General features: G+C 39.2%; 1 protein-coding gene across 1 annotated transcript in view; it reads left to right on the top strand.

Annotated features, from left to right (window-relative positions):
• Positions 1 to 18569, top strand: part of fbn3 (fibrillin 3) — a 70418-nt gene that overhangs the window by 7157 nt on the left and 44692 nt on the right. Inside the window, exons 3-6 of the mRNA XM_086088769.1 lie at positions 6213 to 6295; positions 6391 to 6492; positions 13340 to 13435; positions 14247 to 14342. Of these exons, the coding sequence (XP_085944895.1) occupies positions 6213 to 6295; positions 6391 to 6492; positions 13340 to 13435; positions 14247 to 14342 (377 nt within the window). The remainder of the gene's footprint in view (positions 1 to 6212; positions 6296 to 6390; positions 6493 to 13339; positions 13436 to 14246; positions 14343 to 18569) is intronic.

Genomic DNA, 18569 nt, shown 5'->3' with positions numbered 1-18569 from the left:
TCCAAATACTTTCATCCAAGTGTTGAACCAATCACAGTGGACTGTCAGTAAATGTGCGTGTGGCGGACGGAGGGTGGTTAGCGTAATGACGGCCATTATGCTGGCCTTGGGCTAACGTGCAGTGTTTATTTGCTGGCGAGAATTCTATATCCACAAATCTGTCCCTGGTACAGACGCTAGTGCTGATGCTGACTAGTTTTGACTCACAGGCTCCCACAACACACTGCTGCTTGGTATCAGTCCATTTAGCTTTGTATCTGATCGGACTTTTGGCTTGCCGCCTTGAATGCTTTAATTGAAGTAGGATTTTTGCTTGTGGGAAGGACTGGATGTGTTTTAGATTTGAATGCTGCTTCACATGCATCGTAAAAAAAACAAAAAAAACAGATTATTTATAATGCCATGGAAAGATTCCCACTTTTTACTGTATTTACATTACAATATAGCGGATTGAAGAGATTAAGTCCTAGCTGAGAGTTCTTGTGTTCTAACATTGTTTGAGAACCACTGCAGACCATGTGTAATAGGATGGAATCTTAAACGGTGAACTAAATCTTTTACGTTGATACTTTTGATTTAAACACTCATATTACATTTTCTCTACTCTTCAACTTGACATCCGACGATCATTTCTGCACCTTTCAGAGGCTGTGCTTGATTTAGAAAATTCCTTGAAAGAAACTTGGGGGTGCTAACTAGCGAGCTGCCAGGCCTCCCATTCTGTTGGTAATTGATATAGTCCATGTTTCTCCGATGGTTTGTGACACTGTATACAAATTCCTTGTGTGTTTTTACATACTGGGCCAATAAATCTGATTTTGATCAACGTAGCCGTAGCTTGACATTTAGGACTTCCTGGTCTTGACCTAACCGCCAGCTATTACGTTAATGTCAACATAAAGCTAACATAATATGATAAAAACTGGACTGTTTGCGCTCGCAGGGATAATTTGTGGACACATTTGTAGGAATATCTATTTTCTGAATAATACAAGATGTAGTCTGCAGCCACACTTCACTAAGATGTAGTTCCACTCAGTGTGGTTTGGGCCAATAAGCCGTAATCGACCTTGTATCTGTGCCATTAATTAAAAGATGTCGACGGGATTGCCTGCAACCTGTGCCTTCGAATGACATCATACCAGTAAAACGTAGCATGACCTGGAAGTGAATTCAACAAAAATAAGAGGAACAAAATTAATTAATGGAACCAAAAAACAACACTTGGCTGCTCCATTGTAATTTACTTTTTTGTCTTACAAAAATGCCAATTCTTTGTAGACTAATGTAGGTACATGAGTGCATTGGTACAAGAGTCCGACAAGCAATTTGCAGGTGAGGTTAAAAACCAAACAAACATTAGTTGCTGGTATAAGTGTGGGCAGAACAAAGGAAATATTTAAATATATAATATATATTTATGACCACTCTGGCATCTGAATCTTCTTTGGACAATCTTTGAACCAAACATACTGCTCAGTAGAAAAATGGCTTTGGCTTCTCTTTACAGCTGTGTTTTGACTTGGCTGTGAAAAATTCCATTGCCATAAAATCATCACATAAGCTTGAACGTTTTGGCCCAATTTGGTCGCTACCAAAAGGCATGGACAAGAAATCCATGCTGGTGTCTTACCGTTACGAAAATGATGTCATCGCACATGTCAAAGAACGAAACGCACATCTGGAAAACACACGGTAGCCATTTTTTTAAGTCAATATTGCACAAAGCGCAGAATTTACAGCTTCACTTGACAACAATTACCTCCATTGCAGACCAAAAAGCTCATAAAAAATGCCACATTTTCACTTTATGAGTCCTTTTTTTTTTTTTATGCTAGCGTCGCAGAATTCTGGCAACTATCTTCCTTGTAAACTCGACCCAGCTTTACCAAGCTTTGTTGAGGGGGAACACTTTGAAACTCAGTCCCAGAGGACGGAATTAAGAAAACATCAATATTACCACTACAATGGAGTCTTCTGCCTGCAGTCTGGATGAATTTATATTCATGATGGATGGAGGACTGCCATTTTCCACCAGTTAGTTTAATTTGAGGTGTTTATTTGTCTGCATTTTACACGTAGGTTGGTACCATCCATTACTGAGGAATAACTAGCAGCTGTAATAATTTAGATTATGAATCACATAGAATAGCTGTGTTGCATGTTACTGACAATGTTTATTGTTAATGACTATTTTTTAGTTTAGTTTTACGGGTATTTTTCGAAGCCTCAGTCCTCAATCGTCCTCATTCCCATCTCAAAGCAAGTGTTGCTTCAGGCAGCTATACGTAAGGCTTAACTTGCGCCAAATACCAGGCCGATGACTTTTGATCTTTGACCGGGCCGCTGACACAAACACATACAGGGTACACAGACACCTGACCTGACCTAAACGTCTGCTCTTCTTTGTCTACATGGAAACAGACTGTGGTCATTCCCCATGCCGGGCCTTCGTTGCCGCTCGAACAGGCTGCCGTCAACTGCTTTAATCTTTGACCCTGTGGATTCCTGCATGAGTGGACGGACCCTGAGGCTGTGCTGGTGTTGCACTTTCCAATTCTGTAACAGTTTGCTGGAAACTGAACTACAGCTTTTTGCTCCCATTCGTCATGAGTTAAAGTCGAGACTTTTTTTTACTATGTACACAAATGACCCATTCCTCTCAAATATTGCTCACAAATCTAAGTCTTTGTTAGTGAGCACTTCTCCTTTGCCGATATAATGAATCCACCTCACAGGTTGGTATATCAAGACATAATGAATATTTCATAGGTGCGCCTTAGGCTGCCCACAATAAAAGACCACTTTAGAGTGGACTTTGTGCAATAATGATTCTATCTAATTAGCATTTCAGTATCTTATATCGGCAAAGTAGAGGTGCTCACCAACATTGATTTGTGAACAATAGTTTAAATAAATCGTCATGTTGGGTTAATAGAAAAATATATTTTTTAGTTCAGCTCATAAAAAATGGGAGCACAAGCAATAAACAGTAAACTTAACTCTATTTAGAGTAAATTTGACTATTTAGCGTGAAACCAAATAGACTCCGTTTTAGAGTAGGCTAGTATTTACCCTTGGAAAAGAGTAAAATAAAGAATTGAAGAAGAGTTTGTTCCTTAACCCTTGAGTGACTTTTATTTATTATTTTTTCAATTCTTTATTTTACTCTCTTCCAAGTATAAACATTACTCTAAAACTGAGTCTATTTGGTCCGACTCTATATAGAGTCAAATCTACTCTACAGAATTTACTGTGTACCCTTTCGCTTGATCGAGGTATAAAGTAGAAATCATGTGTTTGCCCAGTTTAAAGTTAGTGTTCATCAAGTCAATGCTTTTCTCCGTTTTTTTGTTTTGTTCTGTGCTTCACATTTTCCTTAGGATGAGGTGGCAGCCATTTTCCTTTTACTACTATTAGTGGCAGTTAACGAGCGATTTACGGGCCAGGAGGCAGTTTCAAAGGTCGCAACGTGGATGCACAAGCGTTAATCTCCTTTAGATTGAGCCCTGAGAACAGTGGGACATTTCAATATTGAGGAAAACCCCCGGGCTTAACTTTTTTAAAAAAAAAATAATGTCTGTATTTCATTCTGTTTGACTGGAGTCGGCCTTCTAAAGCTCTTGAGAGAGCGGGCGCTGACCTGCAGGAAAGACTAGGATAGAGGGGCAGAGGAAGAATAACAAACGAACACCTCAGGGTCAGGCGCATATAATCCGCCATATATTAACATCCTCCCAGTCTCACTGTAACAGTGGAATGGTTTCAGCACTCTGAAGAAACAAGAGGAGGGAATAAATCAGTCGCTCGTTAAGCGATGGAATGCTCACGGCTCACGATGCGTTGCTGAAGTGTTTTTGAGCCCTAACAGCACGTTTGGGTTGTGCCCCAGAAAGTTGACCCACCACCAAGACTCTGCTATCTCAGTTTTCCACTCCTCCTGCGGCTTCCTCCTCTTCTCAACATCAACTTGTTTTGCTTTCCCACCCACTTATCCCCTGTTCCTTTTCCTTTCCCACCGTCATGTCCTCCTGCAGCCTGATCCTTGTCACTCTCTTCACACTTTCTGACCAGCATGTTGTAGATTTGGCAGTTCCTCACGCTGCTTTCTGTTCTACCACAATGTGCACTAAATTCCTCCCTATGCCTGTCCACCTGTTTGTCTGTCCTTCTACCACCTTTTGCCATATGGTAATGTGGTTGAAGGTGGGCTATTCATTAGCGGTTCAATACCCACCTGTCATTGTCACACTGATGGAAGGTCATCTGTTTCACTTGTCACATCTTGAGCACAGGTTATACTTGATATGGATAAATATTGAGTTTTAATTCGGGGTGTCAGGTGATTAAAATTTGTAATTGTAATTAATCGCATTACTTCAATAATTAACTCACGATTAATCGCAGATTTTATATCGTTCTAAATGTACAATAAAATGTACAATACTTTTTTTTTCTAAGTTTTCATACTTTTGTTAACCTAAAAGTGGAAAAAAATGTTAAACTAATAGAAATATGGCTGCATCTTTTAGTCATTGATACATCCATCCATTTTCTTAACCGCTTATTCCTCACAAGGGTCGCTGGAGTGCTGGAGCCTATCCCAGCTGGCTTCGGGCAGTTGGCGGGGTACACCCTGAAATGGTTGCCAGCCAACCCACACAGAGACGAACAACCACTCACAATCACACCTTGGGACAATTTATAGTGTTCAATTAACCTACCATGCATGTCTTTGGAGTGTGGGAGGAAATCGGAGTACCCAGAGAAAACCCACCCAGGAAGGCCGAAGCCCGGACTCGATCTCACGTCCTCAGCAATGGGAGACGGGAGACCAGTCATCCACCGTGCCGCCCGCCATTGATACAGTAATTTCATAATAGTGTTCAAAATGTGGTTATAATTATTTTTTTTTTTTACTGTACTGTAAAAAACAAGTGTGATATTGATTTGTATTGAGGTCATTTTTCTGCCACTAGATAGCATAATTGCATTCGTAAGACATTGGTGACAGCTCAGTGCATTTTTCTTTTCATATTAGCGGTGCACTCCCTTTTTTTTAATGGTGAAAACTACCACTGCTATCTTAAGCACAAAACCTGGACCACTTTACATCTGACACTGGTTCCAGGTTCCAGAGTGATTAATAAAAAATGTTTAAAGTGTTCCATGAGCAAATGAAAACTGACCTTAGGAAGAAGCAATTTTTTAAATAGCAATTTGAAAAAGAACTTTAACCCAAAAAAGCCTTAGCACCCTTTTCACAATAAACACAAGTGGTCGGTTTAGGTGAGGTATTTCTGAACTTGTAAAAACAGTTGTAAAATGGCTGTCACTCCGGTGGGAACTCTCCAAAAGCCACTGTGATGATGTCATCTTGATGATGTCGTAACTATTGACTTAAGCGCTATATAAATATTTGAAAGAAACCCTTTTATAGGGGATGAACATTGTATGTGTAGATGTGATCTCTGAGGCAAATGACTTTACCATTGACATCAAGGTGAGTCTCTATCCCAATTGACCAGCCTGTGGGCACTAAAATATTGGTTGTAGTAAATGCAAAGATTGGACCACAACGTAAATGACCACAGATATGCTCATCATTATGTGCTTTGAAGGCTCTCAGTGGATATCATTAGTACACCCACACTGTTGGAATCTTTTCAGATTGCTATGCTGCATTTACTGCTGTATTCCGAGTGGAATTGGGTTTTAGGGTTGATGTATGAGGGGATTTTTTTTTTTAGTCTAGTAAGCACATGGATGATAAAGAGTCCTCCTCCTACTGGTTTGTAATGCCCCAATGTGTTTGTGTGTGTGAGAGTAATTCCTGTCATTTTCAAATGTGGTTTTGCTGCTCCCTGAAAGGAAAGCTTGTGGCCGAGACCAATCAAACGCTCCATAGGCTATGAGGACTGTTACATATGTCAACTGAGCAGACTCAGATCAGATTTTTTGGGGGGAAGCGGTTGGCCAGTGCTGGGCAAAAACTCAAGAAGAACACTCCTGTCCGTGATCCCCCTCTGGGAATCCCATCTTGCATCACTGGGAGAGTTTTGTGTCAATGTGGTTTGTTTGCGTTACAACCATAAACCAAGCACATTTTTGGTCACTTTGGAACCTAACACACACTGTCTGTTTATTTGGGGGATTATTTTATACATGCTGGTTGATTTCTAACTTGTTTTCTCTTTGTTTTTGTGAGTCAGACCCAACGTGTGTGGCTCTCGCTCCCATTCATACTGCTGCCCCGGCTGGAAGACTCTGCCAGGCGGGAATCAGTGTATAGTTCGTAAGTCCCACCATCCGTTAATCAAACATAACATTTCTGTTGCTGCTTTACCTGATGTTTAAAACACACTCACCCTTTCTCCTTTGACCTAACAGCAATTTGCAGGAGCTCCTGTGGTGACGGCTTCTGCTCCAGACCCAACATGTGCACCTGTTCAAACGGGCTGCTCTCTTCCAGCTGTGGAGCAGGAGGAGGAGGTGCGTTGACATCCCACTTATCGCAAATAATAATTTCCACAGCATTCCTCAATTGAATAATACACTGTTTGGCATTTTGCAACTTGTGAGCCTCATTTATTATATGGAAAATTACAAAAGTACAGTAGAAAATTTAAGAAAAAAATATAGTAAAATAAGAAAATTATTACTTCAACTAAGCAAAATTATCTGCCAACAGAACAAGAAATTTTTACTTAAATTTACCTGTAAAATTTTGAAAAATAAGAAAATAATACTAGGCCCATATCAACCACAGCAACCTTGAAAATAGTATTTTTAGGCTAAAAACAAGTAATATTGACTTTTTTCAAGCTGTCATAAATATAACTATTTTCTTAAAATACATAAATATTTTTCACGCTCGGACAACTTACCCTGAGTGTCAAACAGGTCCCATTTCTATTGTCTTTGGTATGACCCAGCCAGGAATTCTGAGAGTAGGCACTCTACCACTAGACCACTGAGCTGGTACTGGAACAAGGAAAAAGGAGTTAACGAAACGAACCACTAAATCTATATTGCTGTTTTGTCTAATTGTTTTCATACTTGTATTTTTTCAATTTATCTTATTACTAGATTATGCAAAATCTTAAAAAAAAAAGAAATGTCAACTTATAAAACCCCAGTTCAGGGCCTTTGATGTTGGTTAGTTGTCATCTTAAAATGTGGAAAATGCTTGTTTTAAGCCTCACATTACTTAAAACTGGCTGTTAACACTCAATGCCAAGACTGCTCGGTCAAATAAGATAATTAAGTAATAAGTATCTTAAAATAAGCACAATGGTTACTGGACATTTGTTGTTGTTGTTGTTTTGATATATGCATGCACACAAACCATTCTATAATTTACAATTTATTCAGATTTAGAATCAAATTTTCCCAGCATAATTATCCCTCTAAAGGGATTTTTCTTCATGCAACTCAAACTGGCCGTGCTACTTCTAAAATAATGCTCTTTCCAACACAGCCATTTTATTTCCCACTGGACACATCGCTCTTATCGTGTGAGCAGTTACACGTACAGTCTCTCGCCAGCACTTCAGTCGAACAGTTCCAGTTGAGATTCTGGTGGCCTTGACATATTTAAGGAGGAGTAGATGAATGTGCATGAAGTCAAAATAGTCTAAGGGGAATTAGTTCAGGGTTCAACTAATAGTGAATTGAGAAGGGTGTTAGCAAATACTTTAATCCCACTTTGGGAGCATGTAAAGTACGTGTGGATGTGTGCATTAAGTGGCGTGCAATGTGTTCAGCCTCACTACTTTAGTAGGCCAAAATCAGCTCATCAGTCATGCCTGACCTCCCTCCCGCCAGACCCTTTGCACATACTTACATTCCGTGTGAAGTGTGCAAACGCCCAACTTTCACAATTTCACACACGGATGTTTGTTGAATATTATATTACATGAATTGAAAGCAGAAACAAGAGCTGGGTGCACACACATAAGCAAAGCGAGCGTAAAGGAAGATCTGTTTACGTCCAAACTAGAGGTGATGTCCCCTGAAGAGGAAGGCCATGGAGGATGAGGCGGGGACGGCCTCTGACCTGCACAGGATGCACACTGGTCTTTTGCAATGTCAGTGCTTTGGCAAGAGCTACGAAGTCCTGCTCCAGAATGGGTCCAAGGGCATAGAAAGATAAATGAAAAGCTTAGAAGAGCTTCACTGAACTGTCACTCACTCATACACCCTGAGTCCTCGCCATCCCCCTGTGATTTATGGAGCTACTTTATTGGTTTTGTGGGGAGTGGCGGGAAAAATACAGACGCCGGTATGATGTGAGCCAATTTAATTTGTCTGTGGTCGTGGTCTATGTATCATGGTCACATTATCTTATCAAGCTTCTGAAGCGGTTTGAATGATAGTCAGCGGTCAAGCTGGAGAGAATGTTTCCATGTCATCAAGAGCAATCCAGATGCTAACAATATAAAGTTGGATTTTAAGCTAGCCGTGTCAAGCTTAGGTTAGCTTCTCCATCTTTTTTTGTCTTCCCTCTGTGAGTATGACACTTGTCATAAATGTAGCTTATTGCCACCACATAGGAGCTAATTACTGACTTAGGAGTGACTCCCCGACGTGTTTAGGCGTACTAGTAGCGAGCCAAAGCTGTTGCTAGCTAGCGACTTCTGCGTAAATAACACAGAGCTTCTCTCAACCTCCAACGATCTGCAATAGGTGACTTTTTAGCCCTGTCTGTGGGGTTGTCCTTCTTCTACTTGCTTTTGACGGTTGTCTCTGCGTTTGATTATCAGTTTTGCTAATCAGTGTGCTAATATGTATTGCAAAATGTGCATTTTGACTGGCAAAACCACTCATTTCGAGCCTTGAGTGCCTTTAATTAGCAGTTTCTCCAAGGCTTTAGGCTTTGTTGTAGTAGATCTCATTCTCATGTGCTAACAGCCCACATCTATCTTTGGACTGCATCCATCATTTAAAAGGGCAATTCACTGCAGTTTAGAGTTACCAATTTTCACTACCTTCATTATCCACAGCCTCATTTGAGCGAACTTGTTTTTCTGAGTCTCCGATAACATCAACATAAACTTGCCTATGGAGGTTTAAAGAAAATAGCAGCCCATTTAGAGAGGTTCTACATATAAAAACACTGTATGTCAGACAGAGAAGTGGGTCAAGCAGCTGTAGTGAACAACGTTGAGGGTCATCTTTATAACCCTTGCCTCATAACCATTATTAAGAAATCATTACCACTGGCATTCTTGCCCTGACTCCGAGAAACAGCTGTCATCAGACTAACAAGCTTCTGTAGGCTATTAAAAATTGCCACCCGTAGATGCTGGAAAAGCAGAGAAAGCCCTTTTATAATTAGAAGCTGATGTCATCAAAAAGTTCAACTCCTTTTTGATGAATTACATGTTAAGGTATAAGATGCAGAAGAGAAATGATTGATGATACTAGGCAAAAACGTAATATATTGTTAGGTGTATTAGTCATTCAGAATATTTGGCTATAATACAGAATTAATTGCTTTCAATTGTATTTGCTGCACTTGCTCACCTCTTTACCACAAACAACAAACGATGCGGGTTAGGATGCATTGTACCGTATAGCCTATGCTTTTCAATTGCCTCAATTACCCCCCCCCCCCCTTATTTTTTAAATGAGCAGGGGCGGATCTACGTGGTGGCCACTGGCCACTGCCACCCCGCTATCCACCCCCATGCCTATAGGAAGATTTTGGTTTCTGTAGTACATATAATTAGTCCCACCTTCCTGCTATTTCCACACGGTCGCATCAAACTTGCTTTTTACTTAGATTCGTTCCTCCTTGAGTGTGTTGTGCAAGGGTCCGTATATGTGTGCATTTTATTTAATGAAAGTCTGACTGCGGTAGATATGGAGGGCATGATAAAGAATAACTTAGAAGTAAAAGTAAAAGACGATTCAATGCATTTTCAATTCATGGGATGCAAAAGTGGAACAATTTGATTCGGTTTGACTCAATGGGATTACAATTTGATTTGATACGGTACGGCTCAGATTGGGGGGGAGGATGCAATGGCTTTCTCATTGTCATTTTACATACATTTGAATTGACTTGTCAGTACTGTAAATGTGCCATTCCCTTCTAAGACATAGCTGTACAATAACAGACTATTCAATACGTAACTCATAACAAAAAATAATTGAGATGCACTGTGCTAGTAGCATGCATTTTATATTCGTCTTTATATTAGGTCAGTGCAACCAGGGATCGTCATAACAACATTGTCAACACAAATGAACGTTGACAGCATTCAGCTTATTAATGTATGTCTATATTATCTAAAAATGTAGGCTGCCTTGTCATCAGTCTCTGTGGGCTGCGCTAATCATAACGCAACACAGCAATAAAGCTCCCTAGTTTTCCATCACACACACACACACACAAATACACACAAACTCACTCACGCGCACATACACGCATTGACTTCCTGTGTTTCGCAGCCTCTCGTAAAAAGCACCCAGATGTGAGCAGCTGAGCGACAACGTTAGCTATAAGACAGAGATGCATTGTGGTGCTCCACAGCAAACGCCTTAACGCGCATGCACATCCCCCAACAGCCCCTTGCTCTGCACGTGCAGCTTTCCAGGCACGGGTCAATGGGGTGAACCGTCTCTCTCCCTCTCTCTTGCGCGAGCTCAACCTGCAGAGGATGCAACGGCACGAGTAGGAGGTGCGAGGAGGCGAAGTTAGCCAGTGAGATCATCTTCTCCTGTCGCCAAATGTGCTTGTTTGCTTCTCTCCGCTCCTCCTTGTGCTCCTCCCATCCAGCTCCTGTGACAAAGAAAACATGACACACGCCCCAGCTCTCTCAGACGCCACCTCCCATGTCATGTTTGTATTAGGAGAAAAGATCGGTTTCAGGTGCCGGTAAAGGCCAAGTCACTTGGATCTTGGATGTTAGTTGGAGTACATCAGAACAATTTTCTGCTTGATTTCTTATCTCAGTGTGATCAGTTGAGTCAATTCGAGATCACCAACATGGCTGATGTTCGAACCCTGAGAGGAAAACCTGAGTGGTTTCCCTTGAGATGAGCTCAATGACAAAGAGAAAAGACAATTGCACACTCAACAAAAAAGCCAGCCAGAGTTTGAAGCTGTTTGCATTAATTTATTGCCTTGTCGCCACGAGACACAAACCAGAGAAAAAACAGCTTCTGCCAAGCGAGAGCTCATCTTGAAACAGGAAATACACAAAATAACGAGGGCTTTGATGACAAGGAATGACACCTTTGCTCATAAGACTGAAGTGTGCCTAACATTTAGCGTTTTTAGCTGCAGTCTGCTCCGACTCGTGGGCGGCTCACAATACCTGCTGTGGGCATTCTGTGTGCGGAGGATCTCATTAGACCAACGGAGGGGAGATCCCCGACCGTTTCCCCTCCGCTGCTGCAAGGCCACCGCATGCCAGAAATGTTAAAGCAAGAGACATAAACAGATGGTGAAAAAAAAAAGACAATGCATGTGGAGAGAGAAAGAGGAAATTAATGTTGAACTTGCGATTAAGATTTTGAAAGCATGAGGGTGAATGCAGGAATGTGGAGGAAGAAAGGAAAACAAACATGCAAGGACTAAAGGACAAACAGCCGTCATCCCGTTAAGCCAACATGAAAGGCAACGGGGAGTATGGGAAGTATAGAATAGAATGAAGTTTGCAGCTTCTTTAAAATCCAATGGATAACTCAAATGGAACTCGGTAGAGAAGGGCTCACCAACCTTTTTGAAATTGAAAGCTGCTTATTGCATACTGATGTGAAGGAATACCAGTTCTTCTGAAATTAGACATTGACTCAAATTATTTGGGAATTAGCTTCTCATTGTTGTTGCTTCTCTTTATGAACTTTATTATTTGGTCATGCGCTCCAACACTAAGTTGTAAACCAAATACAGTAACTAAAACGGACATTTTCTTGAACGAAATGAAATAAAAACGAAAAAGGATTTGAAACAATGAAAATTAACCGAAACTGCATCTTAAAACTAATCATAGCAAAAATGTCCTTTGTCAATAATATCATACATAAGGTTAGTTTACTTTACTACACAATACTTAATTACCTTCTTTTTTTTTATCATCTTGCACACGACAAACACTCCACATATTAATAAAACAAAAACTAATGCTTAAACAAATAAAACTAAATTAAAACTAAATTTAACATTTAAAGAAAAACTACCAAAAACCAACAAACCGCTCTAAAAACTAATTGAATTTGAAAAAAAGTCCAAATGAAATAAAACCTAACAATAATGAAAAATATCAATTATACCCTTATATAATTTTTTAAATATATGTTATGCAAAAATATCATTCAATCTAAGCAATACATTATACATACATTTAATCCAGTGATAAAGTATATGAATATTTCCTATAGTGGACTGTAAACCCCAAAACAATTATATATATATATATATATATATATATATATATATATATATATATATATATACTATATAACTATCACTATCTATCACACTACTACTACTATCTACACACACAGCTACACAAGTACTACTACACACTCTAGCACAGACACAGCACACGACTCACTACAGACCCCCCCCTGACACCCTAACTACCCCAAAACTACAACCCCTAAATCCGAATGCCGACTTCCAACTCCACCCACCTCAGGCGCACCCCCTGCCCCACCTTAAGTGTGCATATTCTTGGATGTTAAAACAAACCCCTAAAAAAACATGTTCCCCAGGTCAGATGGAATTGCACCGCAGAGCCCACCCCACTATTTGAGAAGGCCTGCTCAATGTACATGATTAAAGTTGCTGTTCAGCGCAGTGACAGTTTTAGGGAAGAAGTTGGTTGAAACTTGGTCACAGTACAAAAGAAGCGTCATGTACTGTCCTGCTTTTCATCAAAATGATCATATCTTCTATTGGTCTCTGCTCTTTGTTTTCTCCTTTTTTCTTAAGTGCACCAAGTCCTCCTCCCTCGTGGTGTAAATTCCTGAGTGACTGCCGCATGCAGCAGGATCTACTTATTGCTGCCTTCTGGTCTGCTTGATAGAATGTAGCCTGAAGGCCTCTGTGTCTGGTTTGCTGAATAAACAGCACTGCTGTATTGTGCATCCTCAGTGCTCATTCAGAAACAAGCATAATGTGACTTTAGGTTGGGAAAGAGTCAACTTAAACAAACTTTAATAAGAAAAGAAGGATGCAGGGTGCACAGAACTTGTAGAAAGAGGCTGACTCACAAAATGTTCAATTGAGTGAAAAAAAGGGAAGTGAATATCATACTGTATTCTCTCATCATATCATGTATGTACCTTGTATGCTAACTAATTTTTTTCTTTCCCATTCCAGTTCAGTCTTGTAATGTCAGATGCATGAATGGAGGCAGTTGCGCTGAGGACTCCTGTACCTGCCCGAAGGGCTTCGCGGGCAACCACTGTGGACAACGTGAGTAACAATCTATATCAAGGGTTCCGCATGTCGTAAAAAAACAAACGTTAAAAGTCATTAAATAGATTTAGTTGAAACTGAGGCTTTAAATGGCAATAAAAAGCATTATAAAGTAAATACAATGTACAGAGGCATTACAATTATAAATACAATTGATGTAAAAACATTGTTGTTCATGCTTTGTTCTACATAAAACATTGTGAAAAGGAGTTACCATAACACAATTGAGTAATTTACCCATAATAAATATGATAAAAAGATATGGACTTGATGAACAAATGAAGAAAATGGCCTCGAGTCCACGAGTTGCTTTATTTGTGAAAAAATTTAGCGTTTCTGTCACCAATGTTCAACATGCAATACTAACGTCATCCAGTGGCAGAAAATTGCACAATTAATGTTTCACACTTCTTAACTGTTAAGTACACGCTAAGATGACTATATCAATGAGCTAAAAGATAGAAACACATTTGTATTTGTTAAGTTATATTTATATATGAATGTATATGTGTGCGTGTGTGTGTATAGTACGACATGGGCATTAAAACAATTTTAATTTGCTTTAAAAATTGCATTAAAAAGCATTAAATTGGATTTGCTGTCGAAACCCTAAAGTATATAAATTTACATTCACTTTCCTTACCATTAGGTACACCTGTACGTGTAATTTAATGAGATTCTTATTCTTTACAAAGAAAAACTATGAAACACACTCCTGAGAATGTTAAAAGATGAAAGAAATATGTTGCTCACTAAGTAAAAATCATTATTCTTTTTTTCCGTTTTTTTTCTTTATTTTCTTTTAAAGCTGTATGTGAGAATGGTTGCCAGAATAGCGGACGCTGCATCGGCCCTAACAGATGTGCCTGTGTGTACGGCTTCACTGGCCCTCAGTGCGAGAGAGGTAAGAGCTCATCCTCATTTGCTGTTGGTAATAATACGGTGCTATTTTGATTGCCAAGCGCTCAACTTACACGTTTTTCAAGCTCTTTGCATCATGTAGCGAGCCAAAGTCTGAGTTACAAGCAAGCGTCAGATTTTCTTTTGCTCTCGTGAAGTGAACAAAACGAGACTCAAAAACTTGAGAAAATGGATGGATAAATGTATATAAAAAATGTACGACATTTCCTTGAGGACATTGGTAATATAAATAAACAGATTTAGTTTTTTGTAAACGAATGGGGGAAAAAAAACTTTCAAAATTCTAAATTCTTTAGCAGAGAGCGATAGCTGGGAGAGACATCAAGCATTTAGATTATTTTCTGTTTTTTATTAATCGGTAAAATGCTTTGATGTGGTCATGTTTAGTGCACTTATCAGCGCAGATTTATTCTACAAATGATGACTTCAGTGCCTGGTTAGCATTCAGGCTCCTTCTGAGGCAGATGACTTCATGCAGTGCAGACAGACAGAGGGTGTTTGTCTCCTGCGCTTTGAGTGGAAGCATGTGGCTGCAAGTGATGGAGAAGGGATGGAGGGCGGGGATTGATGCAGCCTTTCGGTGGATGAAAAGCAACAGAAGAGAAAACCGAGAGATGTTTCGGCGTTTCTGTTCAGAAAGGCTGGCCAGTGATCCTCAAGTGGATTGTGGGAAAATGTTATTGTGCAAAAGTCGACCGCTAGCTTGGGTTATTTTGACTGCCCTTTTCATAAAAGTCATTTTGATGTTAACTCATTCACGTTTCTTCGCTCCTGACTGTTTTACTGGATTTTGATAGATTTTGCAAGGCCCACAGAATATTGTGTTCTATTGCTATAAAAACATGGAACCTACTAAAAGAAAGATTAAATTATCTTCTTTCATTAGGAAAAAAAAGTACATTTGGACCTGTTTCCGTTTTGCAGCAATTAGCATTAGAATATAGAGAAGTTTAATCATTATTCACAAACCAGTTGAAAACAAAAATTTGTTGCAACATGGGCCTGGTTGATCTCTTATACTCTGCTGCCACCTGCTGGCCGTTTTTTGTAAAAACTAGCATTGCTTTAAGTGACCTCTTCAGGTCAGAAGCTGCATCAAAGCCTTCTGTTTGCTCTAGCATTAAAAATAACATTTAAAAAAAGTGTATACATATGTTTTGAATGAGTTCATAAACAGTAAATAATGATACAGGTTTTAAGGGTGGTTCCTCTCCATTTAGTCCTGCTATTTTAGCTTTTGTGAGATTTTCTTCCTTTCTCAGTGATACACATACAGTAGCAGAATTTTTTATTGATCTTTTTGCCATAAATTAACTGGAATGGGGAAAGACAATAACAAATGTAAATGAGTACTAATCTGACAGATTGCATTCTAAATTGACTTATTTATAGAATGGCTGACACATTTGAGCAAACTTGTTTTTCTACCATACATACATATGCATTTTCAACATCATGTTCATTTGAACGGTGTACTACGATCAGATTTTAAGATAATCCCAAATTTAAAATGTATATATGTCTACATGTGCCCTGTGATTGGCTGGTGACCAGTTCAGGGTGTAACCTGCCACTCACCCAAAGTCATTTGGGATGGGCTTCAACACAACTGCGACCTTAGTGAGTATAAGTGGTACAGAAAAATGGATGAGTTGATAATTGCATTAGAGAAGTATAGTGGGCAATTGGGAACAAATGATAGTTTTCAAATCACACACACATCAAATTGCTGCAATGCCAAAAATGCAATGCAATGTTATTTGAGAAACATTTTGAGACATTACATATTCTCGTCTTCTTTTTTTTTTTTTTTAGCACAAAAACATGCGTGCATTCCGGTGGCAGAGGCTCTCCACACTTTGCTTTTTCAGCCACAGTTTCATTATGAAATTATAAATATATATAACTCACCTAAATTTACTAGAGTGAGTTTATAGCATTTACCTCAGCTTGTCTTTCCGCTGTGACCTTAGTAGAGGTCGCAAAAAGGTCTCGCCTGACGATTCACACCACATCCATCTTTTCTTCATTCATTTTTCCTTCCACTTTTCATGCAACCATTTACTGTATCTGTAAAAGCTCCCACGCAGCCAGCCATTTGTTTTCCCGAGTTAGCTCTGCTCGCCATTTGCCCTCGTTTTTGTTTGTCCTGCTTTGTTTGTTGTGTTTCCTCCAACTCGTAGACATCATCTCTACCTTTCCTTTTTTTTCCCCATGAAACAGCAGGGTCTTGTTTTCTTTTAAAATAAATTTAGGGGGTCGAGTGGAGACTTAAAGACATCTGGCAAAAAATAACGCTGCCCCTTCCCCCCTCATTCCCCAACGAGCTCACAGGACTGACTGCATAACGTTGCTTTGTGGAGTGCTCGTGAATATTTCCTGATGTAAGGAAGGTTGAGAAAAGGAGGGATGGATGGATGGATTGACGGATGGAGGAAGAGAGGCACAAATAAAAATGGACTCCCCAGCTGTGTCCACAAAGCCGAGTGGGGGCAAACGCCCCTCATATTGGAGGGCAACGTTGTAAAATCTTTACTTGTGTTTTTGTTGCCAAAAGGTCCCACTGAAATCATTTGTTTTATTACTCACTATTAATTGCAAGGAAAACACCGACCATCCACAAAATTTGTTACATCAAAACAATCTAACAAAAAGACAAGTTTGCACTAATTTAACGATTAAGATATCTACAAATAATTGACATCATTTATACACTGACAACATTGCTCAAATAATAACATTTTAATTGGATGTGTGAACATTTTGCAGTTGCATTTTCCCCACAACCTCCTCAGGCATTTTTGTACATTTTCTTAGAGGGGAAAAAAAAAACTTAAAGATAACATCAGACTTTTTCAAAAACACCAAACTTTCATTGCAGGTTTTATTATTTGAATTAGTGAGTTTTTATTACAAAAAATAAAAACAAAAAGTTTATTATTTTTCATATCCAGTTAAGTCTTGCATATGCCAAAGATTAGGAAAAATAATTGGATTTAACTGCATTAGTCTTTTTATGTCATTCTAAATCTCCCCTCTAGACACCTTTGTGGCCCAAAATACCTCTGTGAAATCACAGTTTTCCATCTCTCTGCCATTACAGTATAAAACTATAAACTAGTCCAAAGAAACATACTAATCCATGACATTTTTAGACTTTTCCACCCGATTCATCTATTTTCCATATTAGGCGGGCTCGTTAAAATGACTAAATGGCTATATTATGTAGCCAGGTGACCGAGAGTGTGTATGCATGCGTGTGCGCGAATCTGTAAGCGTGCGCTGATCATTTCAAGGATGAAAAAGGGCTTCTCATAAAGGGTGTTTTCTTCTGTATGTGAAGCCTATTGAGGCTCCTAACCCCAACTCACAGTCCATGCTTCGCAATCATCACACAATGATAGTTTCTCCTGAGTGCAACAAATGATGTCCGCGTGTTGACGGAAAAAAAGTAATATTCCCATGGACTAAATTTGATCTACTGAGACTATAAATTGTATGATTGTACAATCGTAATAAAGAGGACTATCATTACTTCCTTTCTTGCCAATAAACCTAATGTGAGAGGAGGCAAATCCTGACAATGAGTTTTGTGAAGAAACATTTGTGTGGCTGCATATTATCAGCAATACGGGGAAGATGAGAGGATATGTGAATATTTACTTTGTAAGGTGAATTACAGAGACCTGAACTTTACATCGTATCATCACTGTTGTGATGTATTAACAGCAAACGCCCTTTAACATGCGCCACAGCCGTTTTTCACAGTGCACAGTATTAATCATCGATACGGTGTATTGATAACTTCACTGTGATATGTATGGAGGCTCATTACATTACATTGTTTGTATTTTTACCCCGTCATATATATATGAAATAAAGCTTTGTAGAAGTAAAACATTTTCAAATGTTGCTTGCCTATATGGATGGACTTGTGCATGAAGGTGGTCTGGTCAAAATTACACTGGAGGAAAAGGCTTTTGAGAGTAAAATGAAAACATAAAAATAAATAAAATAGGCGGAAACTGACTTTTTTTTTTTCTCCGCTGGCGGAAACCGCCTTTCTACAAAAAAATAAAAAATAAATACAAATAAATAAATAAAATAATAATATATCTTATGTTTATGGGCTTCCATACTAGGCCTATGGGAAAACTGGTGGAGATGGGCTTCTGATAGGGAGATTTTTTTGTTTTGAACTATCAGGACT

This window comes from Leptonotus elevatus, chromosome 11 (assembly GCF_054856555.1).
Source record: "Leptonotus elevatus isolate MCC_2025b chromosome 11, RoL_Lele_1.0, whole genome shotgun sequence".
Classification (NCBI taxonomy): Eukaryota; Metazoa; Chordata; class Actinopteri; order Syngnathiformes; family Syngnathidae; genus Leptonotus; species Leptonotus elevatus.
This window is presented reverse-complemented; position numbering and strand designations above follow the sequence as displayed.